This window comes from Oryx dammah, unplaced genomic scaffold, assembly GCF_014754425.2.
Source record: "Oryx dammah isolate SB20612 unplaced genomic scaffold, SCBI_Odam_1.1 HiC_scaffold_19, whole genome shotgun sequence".
Lineage (NCBI taxonomy): Eukaryota > Metazoa > Chordata > Mammalia > Artiodactyla > Bovidae > Oryx > Oryx dammah.
In genome coordinates, this window is record NW_024070203.1 from 28,491,625 (window position 1) to 28,506,806 (window position 15,182).

At 43.9% G+C, this 15,182-nt stretch overlaps 1 protein-coding gene across 1 annotated transcript in view; it reads left to right on the forward strand.

Moving 5' to 3' along the window:
• Positions 1-9,649: 9,649 nt before the first annotated feature.
• The window catches only part of FBXO32 (F-box protein 32), a 41,739-nt gene continuing 36,206 nt past the window's right edge, over positions 9,650-15,182 (forward strand). Inside the window, exon 1 of the mRNA XM_040261868.1 lies at positions 9,650-14,737. Within this exon, the coding sequence (XP_040117802.1) occupies positions 14,622-14,737 (116 nt within the window). The 5' untranslated portion in view covers positions 9,650-14,621. The remainder of the gene's footprint in view (positions 14,738-15,182) is intronic.

Genomic DNA, 15,182 nt, shown 5'->3' on the forward strand with positions numbered 1-15,182 from the left:
TTACTTTGTCCACTGAAGTGAGGTTTGTCCTTCGAATGTTTCCTCTTTTATGGAACCATCCATGATTTCCCCATAAAAGAGTACGTTCCTTCTTCCAACTGTGCCCCTTGACTATTTTGCACACATGTACCATATATGACATTTTATTACAATGGATCTGTCTCCCCAAATGATGATCATAATCTCAAACATTTATTAAGCATCAACGATATGCTTGGTGCACCACAGACGTCTCATTTAACTTTCACAAGAACTCCACATGGGTCCCTAGACTACAAGTGTTATTACTGCAGAGATCATCTGAGTATATGTTTGGAGGTTTTTTTGTTTGGCTTCGGGGTTTTCTAATTTCATCTTGCTTTTGCTTTTGTTTTGTATGCTTTGGAGCATTTGTTTCTTTTCTGTGCATTTTTCAGTCTTATTCTTCCAGTGCTTAGCATTGGCACATAGCAACAAATAATTTTTAAATGAATAAATGTGAGTATCACTTTCACCAATAAGGACACTCAAAAGTAAAGACTTGATTGAACTTGCCCATGGCTCTCTTACTGTGCCCAGCTGTGCTGGTGATTGAGGACAATCCCTTATTCACCTTTTTCACCAGTGTCAGGACTTTAAGGGACATTCAGTAAGTACCACATAAAATCTTGGAGAAGGAATAAATGAATGTTTGGATACTGCATATCCTGTAGGATTATAACTTGATGACAGCAAATCAAAAAAAGTAGAGTAACAGCTAAATTCTACCATAAGTCTATAGAAATCAACTTTCTCGTTTATGATATAGAAATGATGCAACTCACCATAAAAAATACTAGGAAGAAAATACGTACATCTATGTAGTGAACAGACTTGTGGTTGCCAAGGGGAAGGGAGGAGGGGAGGGAAGGATGGCAGTTTACATTAGTCGATGTAAACTATTATATTTATAATAGAATGAATAAGCAACAAGGAATACTGCCTAGCACAAGGAACTACATTCAGTATCCTCCAATAAACCATAATGGAAAAGCATATTTTAAAAATGAACGTCTCTGTGTGTATAACTGAATCACTGCTGAATAGTGGAGACTGGCACAACACTGTAAATCAACTATACTTCAACTTAAAAAATAAAACTTAAAAGAAAGAAAATATGACTGCCTAACTTTCTTATGTAAAAAGAGACTTTTAAAATAACCCTCCTCCTCCTCTTATTTTGTATGATTCCTGGCATGGCTGCATGTAAATCAAACATTTGTAGATCAAATTTATTTAAATATTGTAGAAACTCTTTTTCAAGAAACACTACTGGGAAAATGAAGACTGCTTCAATAAAATGAAAACATTCTGCTTCAATGAAATGAAATCAGCTCCCAATTTGTATCACACATGAGCCCAGCAGGTTACAAAACTCTGCTCCAATGGTTTAACATAAGCGGTTTTAATGAAGGCATAAGTTACGGAGGTGTGGATAGAGTTAAGAGAGCTTTCAAGAGACAAGGACAGCAGGAAGTTGTTGTTACCTTTGGGTCTTCAAGGGCAAGGGGAGAAAAGCAATTCTGCAGAATCCAATGAGAATTGAAATTAGGGCAGAGGAGCTGCCTGGCAGGAACCAAAGTCATAGAAGACTTGGGCCAAAGGTGCTGAAGCAAAGAGAAAGAAATATTCTGACCTCTCTCCTCCCACCCTCTAATTTTTTTGCCCGTAACTCCCATTGACCAAACCCAAATGGAAACCAGAGGGCAAGAGAGCCCAGATGAGGTGGTCTGTTGGGCTCAGCCCTAAGTCTAAAGTGTGTACATGCATTCTAAGTCACCCAAGTCGTGTCCAGCTCTTCACAACGCTATGGACTGCAGCCCGCCAGGCTCCTCTGTCCATGGGATTCTCCAGGCAAAAATACTGGAGTGGGTTGCCATGTCCTCCTCCAGGGGATCTTCCTAACCCAGGGATCGAACCCGGGTCTCTTATGTCTCCTGCATTTGCATGTGGGTTCTTTACCACTAGCGCCAGCTGGGAAGCCCCTAGGTCTAGAGAAGGTCTAGAAAATGATTGTGGGGAAGAGGAAGGGAGAGAGGCTGAGAGTCACCTGCCTGGGCCACCCTGTTGCATCCACTCAGCATCCATCCTGTCCTTCACTCAGATGAAGAAACTCTCATCCCCAACATTATTGAGACACCAAGTCTCACAAACTGCCTTGTCAGGGAAAAAAGATCTCAGAATGGTCACATTCTCACCTGGAACCTAACTTGTAACACACCCTTTACTAGAGGTAGCAGAAAGACAAGCAGAAAAAGGAAACTGTATTTGATTAGATAAGACACCTATAGCAACTACCATCCACTCTGCAGCTGCTGATCAAGGAACCGAAATCAACAACCAAACTTCCTTTTTCCATCATCCAATCTACCTTCTCCTCACTCTCAGCACTGCAGAGGACTGGAGTTTTGTTTACTTGATAGATGAGTCAACCTTTTATTTCCATAGGTTTGGAGCCCTTAGTGACCCAATATTTACTGGGTTGTCATGGTTTTTCACTAACCATTATTACTGTATGTGAGAGCACTAAGAAGTGACCCAGTGAGTCTTCTGAGCTCTGGATGTGGTTTTTTCTTGGCTTTGTCGGGTGGCAGTAACCTAATTTTCCTTGATAATGAGGATCAATCAATCTCTCCAGCCAACACAGTAGCCTTCCGACTGCTTGTTGGTCCAGTGGCATGGTGGTGATGGTTTAGTCGTTAAGTCATGTCTGACTCTTGCGACCATGGTTTATTTGTTAAGTCATGTCTGACTCTTGTGACCACATGTGCTATACCCCGCTGGGTTAGCCCGCCGGGCTCCTCTGTCCATGGAACTCTCTAGGTAAGCATACTGGAGAGGGTTGGAATGCCCTCTTCCAGGGGATCTTCCCAACCCAGGAATCAAACCCACCTCTCCTGCTTTGGCAGGCAAATTCTTTACCACAAGCACCACCTGGGAAGCCAGTGAGGTGCCTCAGATGGCCAGGCACACTTTCAGCTTCAGCTCTAATGGAACTATGTCTGTGGTCCCTGGTAAAACCAGGCCCTCCAAACCCACCAACCCAAGATCTCAGGGAGGAAAGCCCCGAAACACTCTAAGTGTGTTGCTAGGTGTAATAATCTAAACACAAGATGAAGGTACCCCCACCTCCCCCCGGGTTCCAAGACCTTGTATTCTGAAGCTGGTGGAACACTATATTTACTCTATTTCTTAGGACAGGAGACTCAAAGGACATTATTTCCCAGCAGTCTTTAGGTCATTCTATGATTCTATCAAGCTTCTGAGTGATGGGCCACACAGTCATATCAGCTAATTTTGTCAACAAGAGGCCAGTGCTATATTTCCTCTGCTGTAAAGCGAGTTTCTTGGTCATTTAGGGGTGAGATGGTATGGGGAACCAAGACAATTGAGGCCACCTCCCCGAGTCCACGTGGCAGCTGTGTTACAAACCAGTCAGCTATGGTCTCAACTCTCCTTTACATGGAAGAATTTTATTCCTAAGGTCTAGTATCCTACTCTCTGTTTTATTCTTCCTGTTGGTTTCACGTATACTTCAGAAGGCAGAATGGTTTCACAGGAAGAGCATAAGTTTTGGGGTCAAAAGACCCAGATTCAGATCCCAACTCAGCCTCTTATAAGATGTGCAAGTCTAACTATACAGTTTCTTTGTGAATAAAATCAGGATATTACAGTTACTTTGCAATTTTCAGGGTGAATTAAATAAACTAATGTAGATTAAAAGTCAGGCACACAATACACATTCAATAAACGTTCTTCCCTCTCTCTGTCTTCAAGCTAAATTCCACACCTGAAACATCAATTTTAGAAGTTGTTTATAACAAAATGTATACCTTAAGGAAACTTATAAAATATCACCCACTGAATTTTCTCTGCCTCGGTCTTGCTGCCCTGATGATGCACATGGCATGGATTTACAAGAAAAACCTACAGCTTTCGGCTTTTCAATTCTTCATCTTTTTCTTTCACACACGGCAAGCTCAGCATTCTTCTCTGTCTCAATGTTTCTAAATCTGCCAGTTTTGTGCAAACCAAAATCCCCTGTCTGGGCCTGAGTCCAGTTTTCCCAGCAGATGATTTCTTTTGGTAAGCCCTAATACTTACAAATCATCCTCTGGTCTAACTCAACCCTTGGCCCTAATTTACACGTAAGCACATGAGACTACAGGGCTTAAAGGAGTGCAGGGTGGAGGGGAGGGGATGTGTGTGTGTGTGTGTGTGTGTGTGTGTGAGAGAGAGAGAGAGAGAGAGAGAGAGACCCAGTGTTTGAATACCTTTCCTACATGGGAGTTCCATACTTTCAAGGTTGTTGTTTGCAAGCAACAGAAATCAACCCTGTTGATTTCTCTTGAGCACGAAGATTTTATTGGAAGCCTATCAGGGTCCATAGCATCAGCAAGAGATGGAAGAAACAGGTGTGGAAAATAGGTGGGAACCAAGAGAGCCCAAGGATTACGGCAAAGCTGCTGCAGCACCCCTCCAGTGATGATGGCCAGGAATGTCTTCCAACAAGAAGCCACCAACTTCCTTCCATCATTCTCCTGGGAGTGTTTGTAATCAGTCAAGTCTAAGTCACATGTCTGCCCCTGGCCTGACCACAGCAGGGAGCAAGAAAATCTGGTCCCCTAAGGTCCTATATTTGGAAATAAGCACTACCTCCCACCAAGACACAGTGGGGTATCCCCCCCTAAATCAGGATGCTAGCAGGAGGGTGCTACTAACCAGATGGTAAACACATACACACAACAAATTTTCAACACACATGCATTCACTTGGTTTTAGGCATTTTATAATTCTTGGCTTATTTGTTTAAAAGAAAGTTTGTTAGAACTTATTTGTAGTGAGAAATAGTGTTATATATATTTGTAACATTTTTCACAGCCTGTGAAAAAGGGAGCTTTTCATTTTATGGTTCAAGGCTGTGTGCTGCAACCACTGGAAGAGAAGAGCTATCTCATATGGACCAGATAGATAGGGGAGGGCAAAAGAGAAGAGCCCCTCTGGATGCTCTTTCAAAGACAATTTCTGCCTCCTCCTGGGCAGGTCTGGGCAAGTAGGAAAAGGTCCTTCCAGCAACACAGGCAATCTCCCCTACCCACCCCCAGACAGAGAAAACACAGAGTTTGTTCTGTTCTCGACTTTAAACCAGTGAAAGTGAGGCCTCATTCAAACAATGAGACTCTAGTCTTCAGCCTCCCATCCAAGCATTCACTTTTCCTTTCACCTAGGCTAGAATCTTGAAAGCCCTCCTCAGGACTTCCGTCTTCATCCTTTGCATCTAATCGATTGCCAAATCCTGCAGTGTTTACCTCCTACACGCATCTCAAGTCCATCCCCTCCTCATCGCCCCAGCTGCCTCTCTCCTGGCTCTGATGCTCATCAGCTGCTGCCAGGAGACATCCTCCTAACTTGTCCCCTGTCTCCTGTCCACATGCTTCTCCATTAATCCCTCTGACACCCAAGAGATACGTACCTACAGCACCATCAACCATGAGATTCCCCTGCTGACAGCTCTTCCCTGGCTCCCAGCACTTAGAGCAATAAGCCCAGGCTTTCCAACAATCCTCACTGAGCTCTCTGCCATGCCACCCCACCCCCACGCCAAGCTCTCCATCCCCAGCTCTCCTCACTCCCTGCTTCACAGTCTGAACTCTGCTGCACCCAGTGCCATTCCCCTCCTCTTGTCACTGGTCTGTCTCCCCTACCTATGTAGCCACCCCACTCCCATCTTTATCTCCTTTTGCTTCATCGACTCTTTGTTGTTGTTTAGTTGCTAAGTCATGTCCAACTCTTTGGCAACCCCAAGGACTATAGCCCAGCAGGTTCGTCCATGGGAATTCCCAGGCAAGAATACTCGAGTGGGTTGCCATTCCCTTCTGCAGGGGATCTTCCCAACCCAGGGGTCAAACTTGCATCTCCTGCACTGGCAGGTGGATTCTTTACCACTGAGCCACTAGGGAATTCCCACGTCAGTTCTTACTCATCTTTTAAGACTCACCCCAGGAGCAACTCCAGGAAGCCTCGCCTGACTGTCCCAGGTTGGCTTCAGTGCTTTATCCCTCCCTGTGGATGTCCCAACGACTTCCATGCAAACCTCAATCACTGCACATATCACACAGTTTTAGGAGTGTATTTTTATGTGTCTCTTTTTCCCTATGGCCTATACACCCTCTGAGAGTAAATGGTCATCTCTGTGTTCTCTAAGCTGCTTTAGATAGAAAAGGACCCGGAACATAGCAAAGGTGTGATGTATCCTTGCTGAGACAATGAATAAATGACATTCTATCATAAATTCTACAGCCTGTAAGATGATCAAAAAACAGAAGAAAGATAACCACTCCTTTTACTTGGTAGATAGAAGAAACAATCTAATTTATGTACCATCTCTTTAATAAACACACCATTTGAAGACATTTAGCAAAAGCTTTTATGGAATACCATTTTAAGCAAAGCAGATGTTTAAAAGACTAACTTATTTCTTAAATTACTATCAACAGTAAATCTTGGTTGAAAATATTATGTCTCTTAAGGGACTGAGTTTCTCAGGCAGTAGTCAAAATGGGAAAGATGAACATTCTGTACTTCTTTTAAAATTACCTTCTTCTTCCTGAAATGAATGTACTGTTGTTTAAAAGAAATCATGGGTTCATTTTATTTTTATCGAATCACCTGAGGCAAACAGTAAAATGGTTTTCAGTTCAGAGACCACAGTTCTAGGCTATGACTTAGAAATTCAATTGTACATACACAGAGACCTCCTATGCACCAGGCATCGGGCACACATCAGAGAAGAAAATTCACTTATAGACTCTGGGGAAAACCATGGCTAAGACAGACAGAGATAGACAAGATAGACAACTGACCCAAGAAAAAGCACAGCAGAGAATTGTTTTCCTATTTCCCAATGAAAATTTATAATGATTATTGATCACCCTTCAACCAATGATGTCATAGAATTGTATAACCATGTCTGTTCCATGTATGTGTACACAAATGTGAAAACTAAACACCAAACAGGTTAAGTGACTTCTCCAGGACTTGACAAATCAGTAGCTGACTCATATGAGGAAACACACTCACCATAATTCATAAACCCCCTCTCCAATCACTAGGGTTGACAAGTCCAAACCTGCAGTGATTACAATTTGTCAAAATATAACAAGCTGTACATCTGCATTCAATCTGATGCTCAAGTAAGGACTTACAAGGCACTTGATTTTTCAAATGTGCTGTTTCTTCAGGAGTCTAACTTTGAAGAGGAGTCTCTTTAAGTGTTCAAATACCTGTGACCATTTTTCTTCTATTCTTTGGACCAAACTCACTGATGAAACTCTTGATAAAATCCAATCATTGGAATGTGCAAAGCAAAGATTTGAATTTTACTTCAAATTTTACTTTTCTCAGAGACAGTGGTCAGTACAAAAAGGTTAATGGAATATTCTAACCCTATTGGCTTGGTATCATGTTTCTCAGTTCCCAGGACTGCTACTAACTAGTTCTGTGTTCCTGAGTGAGTTTCTTTCCTTTGGAAGTGGACTAGGTAACCTCTAAAAGTTGGTTCTGATTTTTAGAAGCAGACTTTCAAGCAAGTGGTTCACATACCCGAGCATTAGTCTCTTCATCTGGGTCATTAGTTTCTTCACCTTCATCTGGATTCACGGAATAAATCACATACCTCACAAAGTTATTTGAACATGAGTGCTGATAAGTAAGTAAACCACAAAGCCTAGGCAAACTTTAGTTTGAGCTACTTTTGCATAGGAGAAATCTCAGAACTCAGATTTGCTACTCAACCATTCAAGATACTATTTGAAGAATTATAGACAGTTTTAACCAATTTTAAGCACTCATACTGTACTTAAAGCTTTATATCCATTATAAATGTAACATAAAACTTTAATATAACAAAATTTAACATTCACATATTTTAAATCTGTGGATTTTTTTAAAAGACACTAGAAGTCTGGGCTATTGGTGTAAATGTTGCAATTTTATTTATTTCCCTATATTATACAAAAGTTAGTAGTTTTGTCTCCAAATCCTTTCTGCTACTTACCAAGAGAAAAAAAAAGAATTTTCATTAAAGTTGACCTATAAAAGAAGGATTATAGCAAAATGTCCTTGACCCTCTCTCAGAAACAGAACCAAGCCCCCATTTGAAGAACAGCAAATGATTCTCATTAAAGTAATGAGAATATTTGCAGTGACATGTGTCTGACCAACTTTAATTTTGTTGGCAGGACTCCTGGCAGCCAGAGACCCAGAAATAACACACAGCTGGCAGTTCCTGCTCAAACACACCTAGAAGACATATTTCACACTGTTTCAAGGATGCCCTACCCTAGACAGCCAAGGCACAAGGTCATATGCAAATTTCTGTAGCATTAAACAAACATTCCTCTTGACAACACTAGCAGGTTGAAAACACACTAGCTCCTCCTTTATAAAATTTACTCTAACTTGAACAGGCTGAGCCAACAAACTTGTTGATTCCAGCCCCCGCCCAACCCAACAAGCTATTTTTAACTCACAATTACTGCTGATAAGTATTTTTCACACACAGAAAAAAACACCCCTTTAGAAAGAGAAACTATGAAAAATCAAAATATCATTACATTTCAGGGAGAAGAAGTCAGTCCCTCAGCCAAAGCTATAAAAATATGTCATTTTGAATTAGAAACATATTTATCATATTTATTATACTTACCAAGTTTTTCACAGTTCTCTCTACAAACAGTTTCTCTAAACAGCCTTACATGGTAGTAATCAGGCTACAACCGTGCCAGGTTTAACTTTGAAAATGTAGTCTTTGGAACAGAACAAGGCCCACTTCCAGAGTTCAAGTGCAATAAATAATTACTAACAATATGTAAACTATCATTTCATTGTACAGTTTGCTCCAATAGACACATTGTCTCATATCTGGAAAATAGCTAAGTGAGCTGTGCTTCATGTCCTCAACACTTAAAATTTGGTGGGGAAATGGCATAAATGGACTTAAGCAAATTTTGCATGAAAATAATAACTACTACTGATGTTAGCACTATTATATGTTATTTATACACATTACTTCAATAAATCCTCACAACACCCTCTGAGGTAGGTACTGCCATCATTCCCACTTCACAAATGAGGAAAGAGTAGCACAGAGAGGTTAAGTAATTTGCCCAAGGTCACACAGCCATTTCAGGAGGGAACTATGATTTGAATCCAGTCAATCTGGCTTCAGTTGGAATTGAAGTTAGATCTGGGTACCAGCCTGGGTTCCACCACATACTAGCTGGTTTATCCCAGCAGGCTATTTAACTCTTCTGAGCCTCGGTTTCCTCATCTATAAAATGGGAATAATGGTACCTAGTTCACAGGCTTTTGTGAGGATTGTTAAACAGGATTACATTTGCAAAGCTCTTGGCACACTATCTTCAGTATGGCTAGTATCTGCCATCAAGGTAACAAGCACATGAAAACATCATTTTGAGGGAAGCCACCACCTTCTCTATTTGCCTCACCAACTGGTAAGGCATCATTGTTGGAAAATTCAGATATGCAGGGCAGGACTAGGGAATGTTACTCTCCTACCTCCCTATTCTGCATGTGCTTAGAAATAATAAGGTGTCAGTAGGTAAAGACATAGCACTACCAGCATCCCAGGGTTAGCTCAACATTCACTGTGTTATTTATGGTTTGTCTGTTATGTACCAAGCACTGTGCTAGGCACTGTGATGACATAGCCCTGCCAACAAGGAGCTCCCAGCCCATAGGGGAGAAACACAGATAAATAACCGAATACCCAGCATGTAATCTGGTCAGTCTGTTGCACAAAGCTGTTCAGCAGAGGCAGAGGCTCAATATCTGTGCAGTGGAACTCAGCCACAGTACCTGCATTGTGTGAACTGCTCAAGCCCCTAGGCCATGCTCCTCCCCAGACTGAGCCTTGGGAAATTCTCAGAGTATCCTTCTGGTTCTATATCTTGAGTCCACAGGCATCACACTAACATTTTGTCTTTGTGGTTCTCAACTGCTCAGGCATGATAAGGATTCCAACTCCACAGCCTTTGCAGAGTCAAGGTAATTGGTCTAGACATGGCAGAGTACATTCTTTATGTTGAAGGGCTCGGCATTACAAGGCTTCCTGGTTAGAAACTATGTGTTGGAAAAAGTGTCAAGTTGGATTTTTAATGGTGTGGGAAATCTAAAGCAGTCACTCAGACACTAGTAATGGCAGAGGTAAGATATGATAGTCACAGAAGGAGAAAGCCAAAGGACTGGAGACAAACACTGAAGCTTCCTGAGATTAGTTCTTAGCCAAAAAGTCAAGGACCTCAAAATTGTGATTTCCTACTTGTGCTTAAATTTTTTAAGTTAAAACTTCCATAGAGTTTTATCTACTCAAACCTAGTCAGCAACTGACACAAGAATTCTATGTAATAAAAGACCACAATAATCAGAGTGGCATTCAAAAATAAATATTTATTTCTTGCTACCATATCTGTGGGACAAGTGGTGTGTCTGCTCCATGCGTTGCATCCTAGGACCAAGGCTTGAGAAGCAGTGGCTACTCTGAGTATTTTCTTGCCATGGTTTTGGTAGAAGTGCAAGAAGACAAGCCCAGTCAGACAAATATACACATGATATCCTCTGCTCACATCACATCCACTGGCATCCCACTGGCCAAAGCAAGCTACATGGCCAAAGTCAGTGATAAGAATAAGGGAAGTACTGAGTTTATATGACAAAGCTACAATACTCAAAATGGCATGATACTAGCGCAGTAACAGACACACAGATCGATGGAACAGTATAGAGAGCCCAGAAATAAACCTATGCACCTATGGTCAATTAAGCTATAAATGCAGGCAGCAATAATATACACTGGAAAAAAGAGAGTCTCTTCAATAATAAGTGGTGCTGGGACAACTGGATAGCCACATGTAAAAGGAAGAGATTAGAACATTTTCTCACACCATACACAAAAACGAGTTCAAAATTAGAGACATGAATGTAAATTATGAAACCATAAAACTCCTAGAAGGGAGCATGGACAGAATACTCTTTGACATAAATGGTAGCAAGACTGTTTGTATCTATCTCCTAAGGCAAAAGAAATAAAAGCAAAAATAAACAAATGAGACCTAATTAAACTTAAAAACTTTTTCCCAGCAAAGAAAATCAACAAAATGAAAAGACAACCTACTGAACAAGAAAAAATATTTGCAAATGATACTATTGACAAGGAGTTAATACCCAAATTATGTAAACAGTTTATACAACTCAAATATCAGAAAAACAAACAATGTGATTAAAAAAAAAAAAAACAGGCAGAAGATCTGAGTAGACATTTTTCCAAAGAAGACATACAGATAGTTAACACGCACATGAAAAGATACTCAACATCACTAATTATTAGAGAAATGCAAATAAAAACAAAAATAAGATATCACTCACACCTATCAGAATGGCTATTATCAAAAAGTCTAAAATAACAAATGTTGATGACAATATGGATGTACACTGTTAGTAGGGGTGTAAACTAGTACAGCCACTGTGGAAAACAGCATGGAAGTTCCTCAAAACACTAAAAATAAGAGTTACCATATGATCCAGCAATCCCACTCCTGGCAATACATCCAAAATAAATGAAAACACTAATTCGAAAACATACATGCACCCCAATGTTCATAGCAGCCCTATTTACAATAGTCAAGATATGGAAGCAACAGAAGTCTCCATCAGCAGACAAATGGATAAAGAAGGTGTGGTGTATACACACAATGGAATACTACTCAGTCATTAAAAAGGAACAAAAATCTGCCATCTGCAGCTATGTGGATGAACCTAAAAAATAGTATGCTTAGTGAAATTAGTCAGACAGAGAAAGACAAATATTTTATCATTTATATGTGGAATCAAAAAATAAAAATGAATATCTATAGCAAAACAGAAACAGACAAAACAGAGGGAACAAAGTAATGGATAACAGTGGGGGGAGGGGCAAGATAGGAGTAGAGGATTAAAGAGATAGAAACTACCATGTACAAAATAGATATGCAACAAGGATATATTGTACAGCACAGGGAACTGTAGCCATTATTTTGTAATAACTTTAAGTGGAGTATAATCTATAAAAATACTGAATCATTATGCTCTACACCTGAAACTAATATAATATTGTAAGTCAACTATATTTCAACTTTTAAAAAAGAATCAGGGAATTACATATTACTAAGAGGCCATGTGCCACGTGAGGGCATTACACAACCAAAGGGAAAAGAACCGGTAACAATAATCCCATTTAAAATACTTTCTAAACAATCCTGAAAGGTAGACATTTATAGACTCTATTCTTTCCTGACAGCTGAGAAAACTGGGCTTCCAGAATCTGTCATTCATCCAGGTCAGACAGACAATATGTTGCTCTAGCAGAATTAGAATTCAAATCTGCCTTCTGTAGTTTCTACAGAGCTATAGCTTGCTGACGTGTAACTAGCGTGCATCTTTAATAATCACATCCCTTAATTATGCTCCCTTGCAGATATCAGCTCTCTCCAACACAGGCCAGACCCAACACTATCTCATCTATGAGCCGGATCATAGTGACTATCATTTGTTTGGGACCTTCTGCAGTGTTTTTACAAGCTATTTTTACTATTACTACACTAATAAATTATTTATGGTGGAAAACCTGAATCAGAAAACTCTGGCTACTTGAAAACAGACTTTATTAAAAACATCTTTCCCCTCCTACACATACCCCTCCCAAGACACAATTTGTCTACTCTGAGCCTTATAGATGGCAGAGTTGGTGGCTGCAGGGGAGGGATTGTGGAGGTATCAAGGAATCAAGCGGAAGCTAACTCTTGAGCATGGAGATTTTACTCTGCTGTGACCACTCTTTGCAATCCAATCACCAAACGGAACAGATCATAAAGCACCATAACTAGAAGTCATGAAAAGCAAGATGATAGCCTGAGGTCAGCAGCCTCCCATATGCCTTCACCTACTCATCCGACAAATAGTTATGGAAGGCCTTCTCCAAGCCTGGCAAAGTGCTGGAGCTGGGATGCTCCCCAAACAAGACGCTGGAGCTCCCCCCGAGGTTACATTCTGCAAGAGTGGTAGCTTATTACCAAAAAGCAAACAGGGTGATTTCAGATTGTACAGTGGGTTGTGAAGAAACAAGCCTTGTGACCCTGGCTAAGTCACAGGCTTAACCTTTCTCAGGGGCTGGATCGCTGCCAGACTGGACCCCCTGCTCGCGGTTAGGAGGATTAGGTGAATAAACTGAGGTCTGTGAGGGTCTAGGACTCCGGGGGCATTGCCTCCTCCCTGTGGGCTTTGACCGAACTTCCTTCAGTACCCATCAGTCGGGCGGAGGGGCTTTCTGGAAACTCTTACCAAAACAAAACAAAACTCCTGGCCTGATTTTTCCCTCTGGCCTAATAGCCCAGAGGATACCAAACACCAAGGAAGGGGAAGGGGCTTAGCAGTTCTTCAGAACAAAAGCCCAGTCCCCGGCGCCCTAGACGGAGGCTCGGGCAGTGAGCGGAGCTAGAACATGCCTAACCTGCTCCCCGACTGCGCTGTGCGGGGCCGGGCGCCGCAGCAGCCAGCGCGGCTCGCTTAGGGCGCACAGAGTGGGATAGGGGACGGTCCCTGCTCTCCACTCCCACCGCCCGGGGACCAGCCGCCGCCCGGCCTCCTCCTCCTCCCTTTGCCACCGGGGGGACAGGTCTGACTGCAGACTCTTCAACAGTTCGAGGGCAGAGGGAGGAGTCCCTCCTCCCCATCCCCGCCTCGCGGCGGATCCCTTCCTCCGCCGAGGAGATCGAGGTCTAGGCAGTGAGAGAGGCCAGGAGGCTGAGCCCCGCTACCCGGCTCCGGGCTGCGCAGTGCCGGGTCGGCTCCCGCAAGGCCGCTCGGAACCGCGGGGCTCGACAGTGACAGCTCGGGGCAGGGAGGCGGGGAGCCTCCTTTCACCCCACCCCCGCTCCGCAGCGATCCAGACGCCGCCCGGGCCTAGTCCTCCGCGCACCTCGCCAGGCCGGGAGCTGCAGGAGGACTGGGCGCAGTTTCCCCGAGCGCCCGGCCTCGCGCTCGAGCCGCAGCAGCTGCGCCCTTTGCGTGCGGGAAGGGAGGCAGAGGGGCCCGGGGCGGAGGGGACAGTGGGAGCCTCGGCCCCGCAGCACGGCTTCAAGTTTCCATCGGCGAGCAGTTGTGCAACAGCCAGAGGAGCTGGAGCCGCGGGCGCCTCGGAAAACAAGTCGAGCCTATAAACAAAGCCACGTGGCCTCCGGGCTGGGGGGGGCCGGGCTAAGAGCAGAAGGCTCTTCCGGCAACAAAGAGCCGCGGCCGGCGGCCCTTGATAAATACGGCGGCCCAGACCGCAGCGCTGCACTGCAGCGAGCCTCGCGCGCTCCGCGACCCTCCACCGTGCGTTCCGCGAGCGCCCGCACCTCGTTCCGCACCCCGATCCCGCAGCCGCTCCCTTACCGGCCCTCAAGCACCCCGAGCAGCCGCCCAGGGCAGGCGCGCCCCCGAGGCCGCCGGGCAGGTCCCCGTCCATCAGTCCGTCGCGTCCATCCGTCGCATCCCCCTGCAGTGCCATGCCATTCCTCGGGCAGGACTGGCGGTCGCCCGGACAGAGCTGGGTGAAGACGGCGGATGGCTGGAAACGCTTCCTGGACGAGAAGAGCGGCAGCTTCGTGAGCGACCTCGGCAGGTGAGGGGGTCGCCACCAACTTCAGCTGCGGTGGACAGACCCGGGCTGGCCTCTCGGAGTCGGGGGTGGGTGAATGGGACGCAGACAGGCCGGAACAGGGTGAGGAGGGAGCCCCGGACCAGAAGGATGGAAGTGAATTATCCCGGGTTTCTGCAGAGATGTCGCCAGAGCACGGGTGTTTGGTTTCTCTTATTGTTCAAGGTCAGCGTCTCCAAGTGGGCACTTCTTACAGAATCCTGGTCCCTCTGAGAAGCTGATCTTAAACCCCAAACGCTAAAACTTAGACTCAACTTCAGGGGTCCACTGCCTTAAAGGACACCAGCGTCGTGCGATTTGCGTGGGGGGTGGGGGTGGGGGTGGGAGTGAATGCCAGCGAGTGGGCCGCATGACCTTCACTCTGGGGTGGACCCTGGGGTGGCGGGGCTCTGAGCACAAGTCTGAGACA